The 20,871-nt window shown below is 38.7% G+C and overlaps 1 protein-coding gene across 2 annotated transcripts; it reads left to right on the forward strand.

Annotated features, from left to right (window-relative positions):
- The first annotated feature begins 124 nt into the window (after positions 1-124).
- aifm3 (AIF family member 3) lies at positions 125-20,597 on the forward strand. 2 transcript variants are annotated; one of them, XM_028032663.1, is made up of 21 exons: positions 125-817; positions 5,077-5,302; positions 9,506-9,719; positions 11,135-11,244; positions 11,324-11,433; positions 11,519-11,563; positions 12,480-12,576; positions 12,688-12,800; positions 13,760-13,846; positions 13,948-14,039; positions 14,104-14,234; positions 16,053-16,168; positions 16,415-16,486; positions 16,697-16,760; positions 16,837-16,913; positions 16,996-17,113; positions 17,201-17,299; positions 17,906-17,981; positions 18,067-18,171; positions 19,263-19,283; positions 19,408-20,597. In XM_028032663.1, exons 2-21 carry the CDS (start codon positions 5,272-5,274, stop codon positions 19,448-19,450), a joined length of 1,821 nt encoding a protein of 606 aa, XP_027888464.1. In that variant the 5' UTR covers positions 125-817; positions 5,077-5,271; the 3' UTR covers positions 19,451-20,597. The 2 variants fall into 2 exon arrangements, with proteins under 2 accessions (XP_027888464.1, XP_027888465.1); XM_028032664.1 differs by lacking the exon at positions 19,263-19,283 and having other exon boundaries at positions 126-817.
- The last annotated feature ends 274 nt before the right edge of the window (positions 20,598-20,871 follow it).

Genomic DNA, 20,871 nt, shown 5'->3' on the forward strand with positions numbered 1-20,871 from the left:
AGGAGGTTAAATATTTACACAAATTGCTTGCCATACATGGGAGAACTTTGCATCCACTGCAACTACTGCATTTCCAACCTCTCCCTCTGCTGATCACACTGACAAATGTGAGGCACACAGTAAGAGCTGTGTCAATGTTTTCAGCCGTTCTTTTCATGTGTGGCCAGAGTGAAAACTATCAACGTGGACGAGTTTTACAACAGCTGATGCATGCACTGCAGCAGAGGAAGCAGGCAGTGCAAAGAGTGAGCAGTCAGCATGCGGCGCAGCAAGTCTTTGATCAGGTTTAACTGGCAAGTCATGTCTTTGACATCTAAAGGGGAGGCTGAGAGGGTTTGAAGGGAACAACAAGAGAAAGAGAAGGAGAGAGGGAAACAGGGTGCCTCCGCTCAGGGAAACAGAAGAGGAGGGGTGGGAGGACAAGAGCAGGGAACGGTGAGGATTCATGCTGTGTTAGCATCCCCTCAGCAACTCCATCAATACTGCATACAGCTGAGAAACTGGCAAAGGTCCTCCGTGCTGCATTTTCAGGCTCGGCCAGAGAAAGAGAGCGACTCCCACGACCGGTCAGCTCAGTCTGCTGCTGGAGGGGTGCGCCTTGTTGTATACACATACAAAACACTCTCTGACACACTCTCTCTGGAACCTCTGCTGCATCAAGAAGCAGAGGAGGGACAGTCGACCTGGGAATACTCCAGAGGAGAGAGTTATCACCGGAGAGGGACAGCTAGGAAACTCTTGCTGCCATGCCCTGCATCGGAGGCTGAGCTGTGGGAGAGTTTGACAGGACCTCAGTGCACCTGCTCCATGCACACTGGTAAGCTGATTTATTCCTCTTACAGTCAGAGAAATGTAGCTCAGCTTGTTTTCTTCTTCTCCTGTTATTTTGAGATGCTGTTTGAATAACTGGAAAAATGTGTTAATTCATCTTTCTCCATTGCTTCATTCAGAGTAAATCTTGTTTATTTATTTGTCTGGGACTCAGTACTTTCCACCCCCTGGAGTCACAAGCACAGTGTGGCCACAATTTGTCAGCTGAAATCACATAACAGAATATGGTCAGTTCTCATCACTTTTGTTAAACAATAAATAATAGTTACTAGTTCGAAGACGCAGATAGAGCCAGTGAATGTCTCTCAGAACATCAAAAATGGTGAATATCTTTGTGAGTTGCTGCAGAAGAATTGCAGGTATTTAAATTTGTGCTTTCGCTGAAACTGGGAAGTAGAAAACCGCTACGTGGAAGCACAGCTCCCCTGCAGGGGTGCACACCCCTTTTATAAAGCTCAGTTTTAGTTTTCCATGACATCATGGAGAGGTTATCGCTCAAAGTGGCGGCAAAGTGACCTGAAACAATTCGCTTGTGCCTTTGTCCTGCAGCTGTGGCTTTAGGGAATTTAATGCCATATTCAGACACCTAGGGTTACATTTACGCATTTTAAAATTATGTTAATATTACTGTATAAAATAACAGAAACAATTGAATGATATGTTTTTTTAATTCCACGTGGCAACTAAAGTGGTGCATTGTTACAACTTAGAGTTTGTTTTTGAATTCCTTTCAAAGCTTAACTGTGACCTTGGTAATCTGGTGAAAATATGGCTCACACCTCGGCATCGCATTTCATCTTTGTTCAGTTATTTTCAGCAAGAAGTGCAGGCAAACATTTTGTTGGAGTCATTTAACAACAAGGAACAAACATTAATGCTTTAGAAGAGTAATTAATTAGCTTGATACCTTATACAGCAAACATTGTCTTATTGATAGAGTAGCCAAACCGAGTAAAAACACATCTTGTTGTGTCATTTTGTTGTATCTTTGCTTCAGGTGGGATTTATTCAGAAAAGCTCTGTTGCTCCCATCATCTTCCACTATGATCAAGCAAAGATGCCAGAACTTTACCACCAACAAACCCAAAGTTAAAAACTCTCAGTTTGGTTGATTTTGAAAGTTTCATTAAGCCGACAACACAAAAAATATACTTGCACCTGGTAAAACTCAACAACTTCTTTACTCAACCTGAGGATAATTCCCAAGGCTTATCTTGTTGCTCCCAAGCCAGTCTGTGAGAGACAGGTGTGGCCGAATAAGGTGTTTGAAATGTTTGTCTTTTATTCAGATCAGGACCAGAGGATCTGTTTAGTTAAGTGTAAAAATAGTGAATAAAAACAGATATATTTGTCTGTTACAAACTAATTCTTCCCTTCATTTACTCATTTGACTTAATTTAGATGTTACTGACATGTTTGTGGTTCCATAACCGTTACATACAATGATTTCCAAAAAATGTAATTTGGATGTACATTTATACATCCTCAATATAGTTAATTAGAATCGTATGCTAACCCATAGTGTAAATATAATTTAGAAATAAAAATCTGAATGTTGTGACTTTCATTAATATTTGCCCACTTTACTCTGAAGCCTCTAAATCCTGTATAATCTGGTGCAACCATTTGCCTTCAAAAATGACCTAATTTAGAGCTAGAATTAGGATTGGGTTATAAGATGATATCCTAAGCCTAGCACATCTCATAGAGCATGTTTTAATTAATCATCTGAAAATGCAAAGAGTATTGCATACTGCAAACCTATGTCAGTTCACCTCAACTAACAGACGGAGTAAGTAAAGTTTTAATCAGAAAATCAGCCAAGAGGCCCATACTAACTTGTGGGGAGCTGCAGGGATCAACAGCTCAGGTGGGAGAATCTCTTGATGGGGCAACTACAGTGCCCTGCATAAATCTGGCTTTTATGTAAGAGTTGTAAGTAGAAAATCATAGTTGTAAAAATGACTGACACTTCCCTGAACACCAGGGTGAGACATGGTGGTGGCAACATCATACAGCTGAGTTGTTTTTCTTCATTAGGGACAGGCACGCCGGTGAGAGTTGATGGTAATATGAAAAATGAAAGAAAAACTGTTTCAGCAGAAAAAGACTGAAGATTCAGATAATGGTTAATCAACGATTTTAACAAGCAGAACAAGCGACAGTAGATCTGTAGCTCTTTGCAAAAGTTTTTGCTGCTCTTTGCAGCAAAAAGTTGTTTTCTCACAGTGTTGACACGCGAGAGCTCAAGACAAATCCCTGCCACACTTTTTAGATTTAAATCCCTCCTTCATTTTCCTTCAGCTTCACATTTATTTGCTTCTCTGCATTGTTCTATCAATTGCAACAAGATATGTGGAGGCCTTTGATTGTAATGTAACATCAGGGTGAAAAATTACAAATTCTCTTATTAAATGTCACATTTTGTTACATGTGAAGTTTAAAATCAGTCCTCGGTGATATTTACCCTTGCAATCAGTTTGAGATTTTGTGACATTCTTCTTTGTAGTGTGAGACCATCACTGATTGCAAATCCCTATGCGAACTCCGACTTTGGCTCTGACTGATGGAAGTGACCTTTAGGTGGAGCGTAGACCTTCCAGCTTCTCAGTGTTCATTAACAAGCGGGGCCTCCCCACCTCCGAGCGGGAGCTGCGTTTTGCTAATTCTCCCCTGCAATATAATTCCAGTAACAGGTAATACAGTCGTAGTGAAACTGACAGCTTGTTTGCTAGCAGGATTACTAGCACTGCTCGGGGACAGGCCCAACAGCGATAGAACGGGATCTGCGTCATATGTTGTGGCAACCAAATCTGCTTAACCTACTTTGGTTTTTGCACAAAATATCTTGCGTTTCTTGGAAGTCCAGTGTGAAATAGCTCTCGGCTTTCCAGTGCTATTCATCAAAATTTCAGTTGTGACAAATAATTAAAGCGCAACATGCGAGAGGCAAGTTTTTCCATGCAGTGTCTCACTTGGGGAAGGGCTTTGAGCAAGTGAAATCTGCAACATGGGTGATGGCTCTCTGGAGGAAAGTTCAGATATGTGGAGGAGTTTATGCAGGAATGCTGAAAAAGAAGCTTCACTCCATCTGCAGGACACTAAATGTGACTTGTCATATTTATTACAAGAAATAAACTTTACCACTTCATAAATCACTGGTTGTTTTCTCAGTCTTTCTGCAAGGCAATTGAATGTGCATGTGATCTACTGTACATATTTAACACCATGGACATGACAGCAAAGTCAGCCTCAGCAGTGTTCCTTCAGGCTTATTACACTTTAATACAACATAAATGATGAGGCACTATTAACTTGAAGTCAAATAATTGAAGTTGCAGTTTAAAATTTTACAAATGTCAGGGATTTCTAGGCTTCTTTGCCAGGTTTTCATTAGAACATATTCAAATATTATTTTATGTTATAGGGCAGAAACCTGTGTTTATTCTTTCAAGTTGTGTTATACTTATGTAATTTCTGAAGGACTCATTTCTTTGCTACAAAATGGCATCTTGTTGTGAGAAAAAGAGAGAAGTAAAGTGTAAACACTTAAGCAACCAGATTTAGCACATTTAGATGTGCTCAGAATATCAAGCAGTCTCTGTGCTTGTAAAGGATAATTGGTTGATGGATTGCAGCAAACTGAGTGATGCATCTGTCATTGTATGTGTTCAGATTCATGGCACTGAGCACCACATGTGTAACGTACCACATCATAGGCGAGACAGCCGAGTTGGCAGAAATGTGAAGTTTGGCAACAAAACAAGACAAGGGGGAGCTTTGAAACTCAAGGGGCCTCTGGTTCCCTTGAAAACACTGTCTGACAGGAAAGTTTATAGGTGCTGGAGTGGGGTTAATATTTAACAAGTTCCCATGCAAAATGCATGAACAAAGGTAGCAATGTGTGTGAAAATGTTCCTAATTAACAAAATTACTTCCTTTTGACAAGCATTTACATTTTACATACACACACACACACACACACGCACACACACACACACACCCCAGTAGGAGTAGAATAATAATTATGCACAGCTGTCCTTATAGAACTAAGAAACCAAAATTGAAAGTTTATGTCATAAATGCTGATTGTTAAATTGAGATAATTGAAAGCATTTTTCCCCTGCTTAGATTAAATAACTTGTTTTATTTTAAAATAGTTGGTTTGATCCTTGTAAAGCCGGTAGGTTTTCATAGCTGTGAGCCGTATCATTTTCATGTCTTTTTTTCCCCCTTTTTTCACAGATTATATAGAAGAGCTGGTGTGTGCAATGGCTATCTTCGACTTGCAGGGTTTCATGCCACCCGTTCTGCATCACTTTCCTCTCTTTGCTGCACAGTCAGGTCCAACGATCTGACCACACCTCTCCTTCCTTCCCCCGATCCCTCCCTCTCGTCCTCCCCCCCTTTTTTTTGGTGTCCATCTTTCCTGGGCCCACCATGGGAGGATGCTTCTCCAAACCCAAAGCAGGTAAGAAAGATGCTATCCAAACTCATGTCCTGAAGGAGATTTAGAGCCCAGGTTCAGAAGTTTACTTATGATTACCTGAAATATGGTTTAATTAGCTTTTAAACTCTGTAATCTGGGTGAAAACATTTTGGTTGTCCCTAAATCTTCCCAATTCTCAAATAATTTTTCCCATTCCTCCTGAAAGAACTGGTGTAAGGCTGCCTTGCTCTCATATGCATTTCTAAAACCTAATTTTCTATTGGACTGAGATCAGGGCTTTTGTGACTAACACTTGAAAATATTGACTTTGTTATCTTTAAGCTAATTTGTAGCATATTTGGGTGTATGCTTTGGATCGATCATTGTCCATTTGTCCTCAAGTTTTAATTTCCTGTTTGATGTCTCAAGACGTTGCTTCAATTGTTCCACATAATGTTCTTTCCTCATTTTTGGGACGTGCACCAGTCCCTCCTGCATCAAAACACCTTCACAAGATGTTGCCACCTCTGTACTTCACAGTTGGGATGTACTGTATGTTCAGGTATAAAACTAATCAGAATAGCCCAACCTTTCAATGTGACCAAAGGACGTGTCTGCCAAAAAGTTAGGTCTCTAAAAATGGCTTATTATTATTATAAAGACATTTATTTTTCTTGTTTTCAGAGGCTTCAGGAAACACAAACTAGATGTAGAATAAATTAAACTGTTCGGTTTGAATAATTTTCTGGCCGCCTCCAAATTCTGCTGTGCACATGATCTCAGCCTCCTGTGTTCGCAGTACAATGTTTTGTGTGGGAGGAAGCTAAAAGCTCTCTGAAGCATCTTCATCAAAAGAGGATTACATACTGAGACTCAAATATATCCTGAACAGAACATGTTTTCATGTCTCTTGTTTGATATGCATCATACGGTGGAGAGAAGGAGGACGAGGGGAACAAAGACGAATGTAAATTAAAGACTCAAGATTTTTGAATTTGGATTATGTTAATAATTTCAACAGTTAATAGCCTACCAGCAGCAAATATCTTTCCAGTTTTTTGTATAAATCCAGGCTAGTTGATCCAGAAGTCATGAGCTAACAGCTAGTCAAGTGAGGCCAAGACCAAAGTGAACTACAAACATTAAAAACAAATGAGTGTAAAAAGCAAAAACACAGTAGTTTAGACTTCTAATTTTACTGCAGTTATTCATTTGTCTACTTTATTTGAGTCAGTAATTGTTTAAAAATAAAAAAAAAATTTAAGAAATATTGTAAAACTTCAATCTTTATGATTGGATTAGCCAGAGTAGATTGTCTGTATTGGGGCTGAATGTATGAAGATGAGGTGGATGGAGCTGCAGTAGTTGGATCATGGATGGAGGTGGAGAGAAGCATTGATGGTGCCAGCGTTTAGCCAAAAAGGACAACCTCATGATTTAACTGTACGTCTATGTCCCGACCCTCACCTATGTGCATAGCTAATTACTAAAAGACATCCAAGTCAGCCTCCAGCTGTCTACTGAGAGGAGCTCAAAGCTGTTGCTCCTTTGCATTGAAGGGGGTCAGTTGAGGTCAGGATGTCCTCTGGGTTAAATTCCCCCACCCACTCTGGAGGTTTTCCAGGCACTTCCTACTATGAGGAACTCCTGAGCCAAAAGCAAACAAACTCAATAATAAATTCAATACAAATTTCTGTGATGCACGAGGGAAATTTTGAACTGAAAAAGTCCCTGAAGTCATACGTCTCACAAGCCCTGACCTATGTCTATATATATATGCACTCATTCCACAAATTTACTTTTAATTTTGGTGTTTTAAAGATTTATCTGAACTACTCATTGCAAGTGCAATGTTTTTTAGAAACATGTGTTGGATGCACAAGTCTACATTTACTGTGGATTTTCTCTAATCCACACAGCATCAGATATCACAGGGCAGATATTATAAAATGATGCAGACTAAAATATGCCCAGTGACCCTATCAGTAAGCTCAAAAGAGTTTTATTGCCATCAACAAACTTCTTTTCATAATTCTGACTGGATGTCTCACCCCTGTTCTTGGTAGAATTGACTAAGGTCATTTAAACTGGTCAGTCTCCTGGGATATATTCTGCTTTTAAACACAATATTTTAATTTAAATAGGGCTAGGACCGCGTCAGAGCTTTGTTTTTTCAGTTTTTTTCATTACAAAACTACTTCAATGGGATCATTGTGCTGTTAGAAAACCCCACAGTCGCCCTGTATTTGAGAAAAGGCTAAGGAAACTAAAGGTGCTGTTTTACTTAAATACGATCTTTGCAGGCGTATCTCTGGCCATGTGAGTCCGTGTTGTTGTTAAACTGGCTTCAGTGTGGACAGTGCTGGTCCAGCATCTTACAGTACATGCTAGGCTAGCATGTTGGTGCCACCTGAGTCGTTCCTAAACATCCTCACCCGTTTTCTTCCATCAGTTTTGGCCTTCCTTCAGATCTTACACCAATTTACAGTTGTTTGAATTGATCATGTCGGAATCTGCAGCATTTTAGAAAAATGCCCTAACGTGTTTTCTAAGTTTTGTAAATCCACATTTCCCCTTCCTAGAATGTCTTGGGAGTTTTTAGTATTTTGAGTCACAGAGAAAGTAGCAGCAGCAGCACCTATAGTCAGGATCATTAGGAAGACACTAATAGACTTTGGTCTTGTCATATGCATATGCATTGGTTGTCAGACAGGCTGTTCAGAGAAAACCTAGAAAATTGTTAACTTTTGGCATCTAGAGCTCATTGAAGTTGTTTGTTGTACAACTATCATCATCTCCACCTATGATGTTTTCATGTCAGCTGCTCACTGTTGAGGTGAGAAAGTTTCAGATATGCAGCAAGTGCTGTTTAAATGCCTTTATTGGAGGGTAAATGGTTCTAACATGGGCTGCATGAGGAATGGAGGGCTTTAAAGATGTGGCTCTGTACCAACTCATTTGCATGAAAATATGCTGAAAACTTGCTGATACAGTGAAGTCACACAGCAGCAAATAAACATCCTGTGTTTTTTTTCATGTCTGTTTCACTTCTTTACACAATGCACAGCAAGTAAATGACAGCTGCATTCAAAGCACTTTGAAAACATATTCACAATCACATACACTATTCAGAAGTCGAGAGCTAAGAGTTGTTGCATTACAGTAGCGTCTGGAGATTCTCCTCATAGGCACATAACAGTCTCCCCTTCTCCTCCACTTGTGCAATTGCTCTCACTATTACGATTTTCCATTGATTTTAATTAAGACTTGCTCAGCAGGAGAAAATTCCAGGCAGATTACTGTGTAAGAACCGGAATGATCAGCACATTTTTCCAGCCAAACAGATAAAGCCTGCTGCAGTGAAGCTGGAGTTACACAGCGCCTTCTCCACATCCACAATCTTGGAGCCGACGGCGGCGCATTGTCCCAAAGAAACTGAATCCATACATGACAAAAATGTTTGTGTTTGTATGGATTTTGTTTTCTTTTATTGTAATATTTTTTTCTTTTTCTTTTTATCAACTTATTTTATTATCGTTTTTGCACAGCACTTTGGTGCAGTTTTAAACCTGTTTTTAAAGTGCTATATAAATAAATTTGACATTGACATTGGTGATTTATTACTGTTAAATTTCAAATGGGTAAGGTTATGGCAGCACTTTTCATCAAATACAATAATGAAAGTTATGTTTATTATTTGCTTGTTGATCTGAAACATGTGTGACTCAAAAGCAAAAACAAAAAAAGGTGAGGAGGGCAATACATTTTCAAAGCACATTGATTCATGATTTTGTTTATGATCAAGAGCATGAGTGGCAAAATGACTAATTCTCTAAATGATAGAAAAAGGCAAAGGGAGCCCAGAAATAGAATGAAAAAGGATATTTTTGAAAATCTATTTCTTTCCTGAACACTGCTTTCATTTGTCCAAGTTGTGGAGACGTCTATGTCAATGTGATCCAAAGTTGTAAACAATTCTCTTTTCCTAAAGGAAAAACACTCCCATAACATACTGGTGTGAAAGCAAAAGAAAAAATGGGGCAAAAAAACTGTATTAAAAGTGTAGTGCTTTAAGGAAAGCTAACACTAGCAATCAGCCAACATTAAGATGTTTATTTGTTAATAGTTTCAGTCTATTTCTATCTGAAATCATTTGGTCACTGATATTAACTGTGGCATACTAGTGACTGCTCTGTACGCATTTATTTATTCGGTTTCTAAGAACCACATGTCTGTGTTGTGTAGTTGAAGTCAAAGTGGAGCTCTCTCTCCTGGAAAAAGAAAAAGAAGTGGACGGCCTGTCCCCTAATGGCAAAGCGAGCCCCTTCGCTGACTGCAGACTGAATGGGGCCCTGGCACACAGCTCTGACGAAGACTCCATGCTGCTGCCGCTCAACCACAACTCCCGGGATTATGTGGAGGCCTCTGTGTGTCACGTTAAAGACCTGGAAAATGGACAGTAAGGAAAAAGGAATCATATATTTACTTAATATTTTTTACAAGAAGCAGATTATTCTGCTTTCTTTCACTCCTGCATCCCCTGCACCTTAAAAATTTTATTATGCTAGACATTGTCTTTTATTAAAATATATGTGATACAGCAAAACAAAGTATTCTTTACTTTTTAAGAGGAAGGAAAAACATACCTGGTTTTCAGTTTTGTTTTGACAAATCAGAAGAATATGTGGCATGTCGTGTTATTCAACCTTTCGCTTCAATTCAAGTCTTTTAAAGAACATCTTTACCAGCTTTGCACACGTACTCACTGGATGTTTTGCTCATTCTTTATTGTAAGGCAGCTTAAGATCACTGAGACTGCACTTTGACTAGGACACGTTGAGCTAAACCATGTCCTGTGTCTATAAGTCAAGCATAGTGTTATGCTGCCACTTGCATGGTGTGCTCAGAGTGATCTACATCATTAGTTTTCCTTCACACACAGTGTGTTGCATGTCGGTCAAAAGTTTCAAGTTGGACTCTTCTGATCAGAATGTTGCAAAGTGGAAACTGAGCTTTTCAAAGCTTTCTTTCAACAGTGGCTTCTTCTTCCCACTCTTTCATGGAGTTGTGAGATATGTAATGGATCTTTGCAGTTCATCCATGGTTACAATGTGACTCTTGGCTCTTTTCATATTTTCAGGCATTGGGTATTTTCTTACTACCTAACCCTGATATAAACTTCTCCATAACATTTTCCTTGACCCAACTTTTTTTCTTGATCTTCATGGTGCTGTTTGTCCACTAGTATTCTCTAACGGACCTCCACAGAACAGCAACACAGACTATTTAATGATTAAGGGATTCATGAAGTCTTTGTTTTACTCTTTTATTCAAGGATAACACATCAATGTGAGGATATGCCAATAAAATACATTGAAGCTTGTTGTTGTAATGTGACTAATTGTGAAAAAAGTCTTCAATAAAGCTCTAATGGTGATTCTACCAAGGCTTTGATTGAGGATCTGTTCCCTGGAGCTCAGGCTGGACGTCAACAGCAAAAGTCTAATAGGTTGTTCTAGTTTCAGCTGGTTGATATGCTAACTTTACACATATGAATGAATCTACTTCTATATTAGGCTTGTGTTACCATCCAGAATCATTTAGTATTATTTAATGAGTTAGCTGTGTCTAAGTTTAAGCCCTGAAGCAGGGAATAAATGGCAGCAAAGAAAATAGTGATGAATGATGAATAAAGGTATATAGAAAATACAGACTTTTTTATGCTAACAATATAAAAACCAGAAAACTAAATGCAGGCTCAGATACTGTGAAACAACAAATGATTTTGCAAGGCACTGTAGCTGTTTTCAAATTATACATCATTTTGTTTTCCCCTTGAATTCATCGTTTGTTTTGTTTTTGCGCCTGGGACAGAATGCGAGAGGTCGATCTGGGATGTGGCAGAGCTTTGCTCATCAAACAACACGGGGAGTTTTCCGCCATGGCCCACAAGTGTCCGCATTACGGAGCACCACTGGTCAAAGGTCAGAGTTATGTTGATTATCATTGCAACTATTATTTTATATCACTGGGACACCTTTGACTTACTATCTCTCCTTGTAGGTGTCCTATCTAAAGGACATGTGCGCTGTCCCTGGCACGGCGCCTGTTTCAGCACAGCAACAGGAGACATAGAGGACTTCCCAGGTCTGGACAGTCTGCCTACCTTCCAGGTGACCTTCCCTGCTGCTGGTCCCTCGTAACACATTGTCTGCCTTATCAAAAAGTGAACAGGTCGCTGATGTCTGTTTGCTCCAGGTCAGAGTTGAAAAGGACAAGGTGATAATTCGTGCAAACAAGCAGGTAAGAAACAAGCAAACAAAAAAAGTATGGGAATATTTTATCTAAATCTTTTTCACATTTTGTCACATTACAACCACAGACTTCAGTGGATTTTATTGGAGTTTCTTGTCATGTATTATTAACAAACTGAGCAAAATTCTGAAATCGGAGAAGTATTGATGATTTCCAAAGATTTGTATAGATGTAAATCTTAAAAGTGTGGCATGGATTTGTGTTAATCTCCTCCAAGTTATCACTTCATAGAATCACTGCAGTTAGCGCATGTCTTTACCACTGTTGGACATCTGCAGTCTCAGGTAATTGCTTTGTCTGTTTTGGAAAATTGCTTTGACTCTAACTGGATGGAGAACAAAATTCAAGTAATGGCTTTACAGTTTGTATTGTCAACTAAACCTTAACTAGACCATCCTAACACATGAACAAGCTTTCATCTAAACTATTTGGTTTTAGATCCGGCGGTTGATTATTTGCTGACAGTCCGTTGCAGCTTCTAATAAGTTTTCTTCCTGCTCTGTTTTTAGCTTTATCCTTCAGTCAACTCTGACAAGCTTGTGGCTTTCTTTCAGCAATAGCTTCACATTTCCATGAAGGTCATTTATGGACTGCAAAACTTATATCTTGTTGACAGATTTGTCCACTTGATTGGTGGATCTCTGCAGCTCCTAGATAGTTGGTATAGGCTTTGTTACTGCATCTAAGGCATTAGTGCTCCCCATGCCTTGCCTGTCAGTTTAGTTAGATGTCCATGTCTTGGTTGGTTTGCAGCTGTACCATGCTCAGATGATAGATGAAGCGCCACTCTTTGAAGTTTTCAAAGCTCTGTACTTTGTTTTATAATTTGTCAAAATGTGAAAAAGTTCTGCAAGCACTGCTGGGTAAAGTTGAACAAAGCTGCTAATCTTTAATACCATTTTAGGCACTTCAGTCACAAAAGAGATTGAAACCCATGTCCCGATGTTCGGCCGTCATCAACTCCAACACAGGCTTCAGCCATGTTCTCATCATCGGCTCAGGTTGGTGTAGGACACCATTTTTAAAGTGAAAAAAACAACAACACAATTTCCACAACCTTCTTCTTAAAAGACAGTAGTTTTTAGGGTTGAAATTTGTGACTTTGTCGCCAGGTCCAGCGAGCCTGGTGTGTGCAGAGACACTGAGGCAAGAAGGCTTCACAGATCGCATCGTCATGTGCACCATGGACAGACATCCTCCGTATGACAGGCCTAAACTGAGTAAGGTTTGTACACAGACTCCAGCCATATACACTGAGACGCAGCTCATTATGTCGGGAAGCTTACATAAGAGACTGCAGAGTTGCTGCTTTGGTCAGTGGCTCTTTACGGAACAGCTACTCATTGTGCAGCAGCCAAGCTTAAGAAAGTTGAGAGTTGGACAGCTCTACAGAGCCTCAGGAAAGCAACCACCACAATCTTAAATGTCATTTATTAGGAATTTATTTGATGGATCAACACAAAGTAGAGCTTAACTTTGAAGTGGCAGATGAGTTAATGGGAAGATGGATGGAGCAAAATAGGACAATGCTGGATAAAAATCTGTCTGCAGCTGCGAAGAGTTTGAGAATAAGGCAAAGGTTTACAAGCCAACAGGAAGATGATGTTAAACCATCTACCAAAGCTACAAAACAATTATTTAGATTAAAATATATGCATATGTTAGAATAGATGAGCCAGTCAAGACTAAATTAAACTGAGAATATGTGGCAAGACTTGAAAATTGCTCATTTCCATCCAATCTTACTGTGATTGAGCTGTTTTACAAAGAACAATGAGCAAAAAGTTTGGGGTCTAAATGTGAAAAGGTGGGGTAAAATTGCAGTAACTGTGGTTCTATAAACATTTGACTCCAGGATCTAAATAGTAATACACAAAACATTTGTCAGATCTGTAATTGTAAACACATTTCAGCCCTTTTCATAATTATCCCACACCTTATTTTGGTGTAGTTTGTGGTTGTGAAACGTGACAAAATGTGAAGAAGTTCAAATGATGCAAGGCTTGGTATAGACTAAAGAAAAGAACATTAATAATTTTTTCATTATGTCCGCAAATTATACTGATGATGGCTTAGAATACCATCATAATATAAAGTTTAAAATGATCTTTAAACAATTTTCAACAAGGTGAAATAGAAATGCGGTTTACGGTTTTTGTTCTGTGTTTGTAACTTTGTCTTCAGTCTTTAGAAAGCACAGCAGAGCAGCTGAGGTTACGCTCCATGGACTTCCTACAGGACCATGACATTGAGCTGCTCACAGAAAAAGAGGTGAGGGACTTTGGATTATGACAATTTATCTAAAAAAAAAAAAAGAAACTATTTTATATTTTAAGTTTGTTTAAGCAAAAAGTCTCCAACAATTGTTTTAGGTTGTAGCAGTGGATGTTAAGACTCGATCTATAACGTTTGAAGACGGCTTGAGGATGGAGTACAGGAAACTCTTTATTGCTTCAGGAAGCAAGTAAGAAAAATGATTAATTCTGTCTGAAACTCTTAATGCCTAATTTGATTTAATTGTTTCAAAGACCAAAACCGATGAGCTACAAGGGGAAAGACGTTAGGAATGTTTTCCATCTCCGGACACCTGAGGATGCTAACAGCATAGCGAGGCTTGCCAACAACAAGAACGCCGTAATTGTGGGAACATCTTTTGTTGGTGAGACAAAAACTCATATTTAACCATTTCAACAAAGTTCTTAGATTCAGGGGAAGGTTTTATAATAACATTTTAGTACAAAATCTTATTTTCTTTACCTTCTTATTGAATATAGAGTTTTAATTACCATCCCTTCTCCAAAACAGGTTGCACCCTACGATAGTCTGATTTTGCACAATATTTGCCTGTAGCACAAACCTTTTTCATGCTCAATTAAAGGAAATTCAAATAAAAAATGTATGTATAATGTTCAAAACAGCTCAGCATTGTTTTTTATGCTTATGATGATACAACATGCCCAAAGCTCAAAAATAGGCTAAAACAGCCTGATAAAAAAAATGTAAAAGGATTCAAAAAGATAATAGGTAATAAGTAAGTCACTTCATTGGACACTTCCAGTTGGTGTCATTACTTAAATATATTTTTAAAAAGCCAAGATAAAAAAGCTGAGTGAGAAAAACCCATCACTGACATTGCTCCTTTTTAAAATATATTTATTATTAATAGATTGTTGCTGTTTTGTGTGCACAAAAGTGTAGGTCTTGAAGAATTATAGTCTTTCTTTTCATCTAAGTATGTTGTTTTTAATAACTCTTTTGTATTTTTATTTGTTTGTAAATTTGACCTTACACACACAGCACAGTATATTATTCTTATTTTTCTGTTTTTATGTTCCTACCTCAGTGTGAATCAGCTGAGGAGAGATGATGATTTTAGCTTGTTTTGGGCATCTTGCAGTCACTGAGTCGACTGTCAACTCATCTGTAAAATCTGGATGAGATCAAAATATATTAATGTACAAGAATAACCCAGTCAAAGTCCAGGCTTGAATCCAAAGGCAGACTTGAAAAATTATTTTCACAAACACCATCCATCCAGTCTGTCTGAGCTTGAGCAATTTTACAAATTAGAATCTGCAACAATTTCAAAGTTGGCAAATCCATCATATATCCACACTAGAGCTAAGTCTGGTTAATCAAAGTATTTACTCCTGGGAGCCGAATACAAATGCAAATTCACTTTTCATGTTTTTATTAATTTAAAAAATGTTGAAACCCATGTATCTTTTTCTTCTACATCACAAGTAGGCTCTACTTTGAGTTGTTCTATAAAAAAACCTTAAGGTTGAAAAATACCAACTTAAAGTTGTTGTTTATAGGTTTATGACTTTGTCCACATTTTGTTTATGGTGACAAAACGGATCAGTAGAGTGTGTAGTTTTGCTATTCCGTGTAATTACTGTGCCCAGGGAATAAAACAGTGTGGTGGGACTCATAAGCAGCCGGTTTATGCTGGAGAGTAACTGGCGCTTTAAATTATGACAACGTTACTATTACTGGTTTATATGCAAAGTTAGAAAGATATATAAAAGTCGGACAGCAGGGGGCAGTGTGGTGCTTTCACAGATGCTGCAGCGGGAACACCTAAGTCCTCCCGGTCATGCTGGAAGTTATTTAGCACCAGACTAAACAATATTGAAGACTAAATACGGCCCTGTATAGAAAAATGCTTTTTTTATGCACAAATATATAAAAAAAACACACTGATTGTGAGGCTTTCTCTTTGCTTCTAAATTCTCAAGGACCTTCCTCAAATAAAAGAATAGCTCCCATGAGTTTGCAGATATAATACAGAAAGCTTGTTGAAAGGATACACCTGCAGACGTCAGAGGGTGCAGAGGAGTAAGCAGTTCTCAATGTTCACTGTTTTAAGGTTGTAGCTGTCCTAATAAATGGAGAGGGATTTGCTTAGACAGATTAAAATAAATGCATGAAAGCATTTTCCACCTTAATGCCTTGTGTTTTGTTGTGCTGGCAGGTATGGAGGTGGCTGCAGCTCTGACTGACAAGGCCCACTCAGTGTCTGTCATCGGGATCGAGCCGGTCCCCTTCAAAACAGCTCTCGGGGAGAAAGTAGGGAAAGCCATAATGAAGGTAAAGGCTCCCTCCTGGGAATTTAAGCCCTTTGTGAACATGAAGCCCATCCACTGCACCATCATCAGTATTCTCCCCGAGAATATGCTGCTGGTTAAAATGCAAATCCCATTAGTTGTTTCTGCTGCTGGTCAATACTGCACCAGAAATTGGAGCAGCGATTGATCATTGAAAAGAAATGGAGGCTGCTGTAAAGTGTCCATGTTGTGGTTTCAGTGTAACTCTGAGGTGTCTTCATCTCTGCAGCTGTTTGAGACAAACAGGGTGAAGTTCTACATGCTGAACGAAGTGTCAGAGATGATTGGTCAACATGGACAGGTATTCAGAAAGTGAGAGAAATAGCAGGACATACTGCTCAGTCTCCTCCTCTGTAGAATATGAAAACCTTAAAAAAATCTCAAGTATTTATTCATGTAACATGAAATAACATGTTACATGTTATTCATGTAACATGACATAATTAAGTAAACACAAGTGCAGCAGTTACTTTTAACTTCAAAATGAACCATTTTTCCCCCTGTTTCACAGCTGAAGGAAGTTGTTCTGAAGAGTGGGAAAGTCCTGCGGGCAGACGTGTGCGTCATCGGAGCAGGTAGTAAATGTACTTTCTCTCTTTTCTCCTGCCAGCCTCCTTCATGTTAAGCCTATTGACATGTCTGCTTCTGCAGGGAGTGTTCCTGCAACAGGGTTTTTGAAACAGAGCGGCATCCACTTGGACTCAAAGGGCTTCATCACAGTGAACAAGGTGTGCTGCAATCCTCTGTGGTCTGAGTAAAAAGTCTACTTTTGTTGTGGGGTTTTTTCACTGAAGTTTATCTCTGCTGTAGATGATGCAGACAAACGTTGACGGGGTGTTTGCTGGAGGAGACGTGGTCACGTTTCCTTTCCCACCTCGCAACAACAAGAAGGTGAACATCCCTCACTGGCAGATGGCTCATGTGCACGGTGAGCGGGTCAAAGCTCGATTCAGATTTGGGAAGCTGTGAAAGACGTGTGTAAGATTTATTTTATTTCTTTCATTGTCGCCGACAGGCAGGGTGGCAGCTCTCGGCATTATGGGCAGACTCTCTGAGTTCAAAACTGTGCCTTACTTCTGGTCGGCTATGTTTGGGAAGACCATTCGCTATGCAGGTGGGGGAGGGCGCCGTGGAGGATATTCCCTGACCTGGAGTATTTTGAAGAAAAATATAACTTCTAATGAGATTTCAAAGTTTGTTAAAGGGGAAAATTAAAAAAAGATAGACATTGGTGTCTTAACAGCTAGGTGTGAAACTGACTTACTCTTTTTTAGATTTTAGATATTTTCATTTCACAATTTGATTATTTCTTGTCATTTCTTCTACTTGACTTAGATGAAAGAAAACAATTATTAATCCACATTTATATTTTCTGAATTAGGAGGTGTATTAAAAGTGAATTAAATCACATTTTTAACATTTCTGCTGTACAAAACAAACAAACTAATTCATATCAATTTGTACTGAATCTAGTTAAGTCTAAATCAGTCTTATTAATTGTAATGTAAGTCAATTGGTCAGATTCACTTCAATACAGACCAGTTTAACCTAAAATCTAATACAGTCCAATCATCTGTCCTCCTGAGAGTATTGTTTTCTTCCAAAATACATACAGTGCCTTTAGGAACATCCTCCCTGAAAAAGAAACACATCATAGCTATTAAGATGAAAAATTTAAACCAAAAACCAACATTTTCTGTGTCCTTTTCCATGTTTTGAGGTTATGGTGATGGATTTGATGATGTCATCATACAAGGAGATCTGGATGAATTACGATTTGTTGCTTTTTATACAAGGTAACTGTTGCATTTTTAAACTGTAAACTAACTAAAATATTTGGACTGTTTTACAATTGTTCATTTGCTCTGTTCCCATCTGAAGGAGCGAGGAGGTGGTTGCTGTCGCCAGCATGAACTATGACCCCATTGTATCTCGGGTGGCAGAGGTCTTGGGATCCGGAAAGACGATTAAAAAGCGAGACGTGGAGTAAGTCTCCGTTTGGGATTTTATACTCATTGCAGTTGGCAGTTATATTTTTAAAGTCTTGGAAAAAATTTAGTGGGTGTTTGAGTTTGGGACTTAAAAAAAAAAAGTTCTAAATGTAAAACATGAAAACATAATTAGCTAATAAAAGCTGTGGTAGGTTTAGGTTTACATTATGATACAATCAAGCATATCGTTTAACACTAAAGTTCTTTTTTATAATATTTTTTAAAGAAATGTTTATCGTATCGATAAAATATAAAAAAAATCCAGAAAGATTTTATACATTCTTACAATCACGAATCTCGCCTCAGTTGTTCAATTAATTTAAAGTTAAGATTTAATTTCAGTCAAGTGACTGCATTTTAGTTTGATCATCATTCATTTTTTGCATGAATGATGCCTTGGAGTTTCCTTGCAGAACTAAATATATACTCAGTCCTTCAATAAAACCCACTGAGACAAAATTGTTACATGTCATTTTGTAACTTTTCAGGATATGTACAACCTACAGAGTTGACTGGTCATGCAAAAGGATGCTGGCTGCTCGTGGCTTCCCTATCAGGCCACGGCACCCTGGGTGGTAAACCATACAGCCAATGTTAAAATTGGTCCCTGAAGGCCACTGCTGGTTTATAGCCAGGGACTGGGGTCCTGCAACTTTTAGATATGTTCCTGGTCCAATTTGTCTGAATCAAATGGCTAAATTACCTCCTCAGTTGTCAAGTTCTGCAGAGTCTTGCTAACGACCTCATTATTAGACTCAGGTGTCAGGTGCTATGTTGCTATTTATAGGAGTAGCAACAGTACATTAATACTTTTTGCATGTTAGTTGTATTGAGTCAATGCATGCTACTGTATTTCTAAAAGCTTGATACAAAAACCTTTGTGTTTCAAAAAGAAAAAAATAGATAATGTCTTCAACAGTGACAGATGAGATGACATTGTTTCTTCATCAAATATGGCGGCTTATATGTCAGTGTTGGTCTATAAATGTCGCTGTCAAAATGTCCATTTTGTCTTGTCTTTTTGTTGTTCTACTGATCTTCATCTCTCTCATGTCTTTCAATTTTGTGTGCAAACAAAAACTGAAGGATGTTAGCGCGGCTTGGCAAGTATGGAAAAACATGAGCTAATCCTTTTTACTCACCACTTACATGCAGCTGCACCTTATCCCCCAGCTCAAAATGTGATAAAGCTCTTATCTGCAAGGATCTGATCACTGTTGCTGTGTTGCAGGACTGGAGACATATCTTGGCTGATTGACAAAGGCTCTCACTGACTCCACCTCTGAAGTTTCCTAAAGGACAGACCCAAAGTCCACTGGATACCCTCACATGGACACTTTGGTGCTGAGACCCTGAGCAGCTATCCTACTTCATTCACAGAAACACAGTGGACACGATTCTCTGTCTGTCGGAGGCTCACTCTCCTGAAGACGACAGTATAACATGTTTTGCTCCGGAGAGACACTTTAATGTGACAAACTGAACCACATAGGGCATGAACACACTGAATCACTGTGTCGGCAAATGTTTTTGTTCACAACAAAGCAATATTTCAGCCTTCGTGCTGCTGCAAGTTATATCTACCTGTACGTTTTGTTTATAAGAAGCCAGAGAAGGGCATGGGCATTTGTTTTGTATAAATGCGACTGTACATAGTTATAATCCTGATTGCACTGTAACAACAAAAGAGAATACACTTCTGAGTGGAAAACAGATCGACTGTGTTCTCATACAGACCTTAGATCTGCATGGTAGAACTTACAAATAAAATGACGAGTCCCAAACCAGAGAATATTAATATAGATGCATTAAAATAAACGCTTAAATCAGCAGCAGAACAAGTCCTCTTTAGACCAGCCTTGAGCTTTAACAAGCTCAGTTATATGCACATGCATTTAACTTGCAACGAGATAATGTACTTCTTTGTATATGTTGCCTTGCTAATAGAGTAAATACATTAAATTTTAATCATATTTCTAATTAAACTAATTATTAGTTTGTGCTTGCACAATAGAGTCACGTTTTTCAAAAAAATAAAAGGCAATAGCTCATCTAAATGAAAACTAGCTGAATGTTTCTTTGTGACGTTTCCAGACTCCATAGGGACTTTATCTGTTACTAACTCAGGGAACTGAGGTTTGTGGCCCAGGCTGACTGCTCCCTTACAGTCGCTGTTGCTTTAATATTCTCCCCTGTGATCTCACTGCTTCCCCTCATTTTCCTTTAGTGATGCTTTGCAATGTGCTGAGAGGTGCAGAGCAGATGTCTGATAGCATACTGGTCTAATGAGGATCCATGTATACTTGATCCTTGACGCTTAAAGTCAACGAGGCAATTTGAATAGCATTGTTCTTCCTACAGAGAAGCTGGAATGACATTTTTATAACTTAACTTTGAAATAAAAAGTGATCCAACAGTAAAGACCCACTGCTGCTGCTATGTTTATTTCAGTTTTAACACTTCTTTCCTGTGTACATCCTTGATTGGTGTTGGCTATTTTCTGCTGTTTTAAACCCAACATGGTCAAAAAAATTAGTCGTCTGTGATGGTTCATAAAGAGGCCCAATCGAGTAATTGTTCCATACCTGCTTTTAAGTTTATTAGATTTTTTTTGTTCTATTTTGTTTAAAATAGGGCTGCGTAGTGATGCAGTTGGTACCACTGTCGTCTTGCAGCAAGAAGGCCCTGAATTTCA

This window comes from Xiphophorus couchianus, chromosome 12, assembly GCF_001444195.1.
Source record: "Xiphophorus couchianus chromosome 12, X_couchianus-1.0, whole genome shotgun sequence".
Classification (NCBI taxonomy): domain Eukaryota; kingdom Metazoa; phylum Chordata; class Actinopteri; order Cyprinodontiformes; family Poeciliidae; genus Xiphophorus; species Xiphophorus couchianus.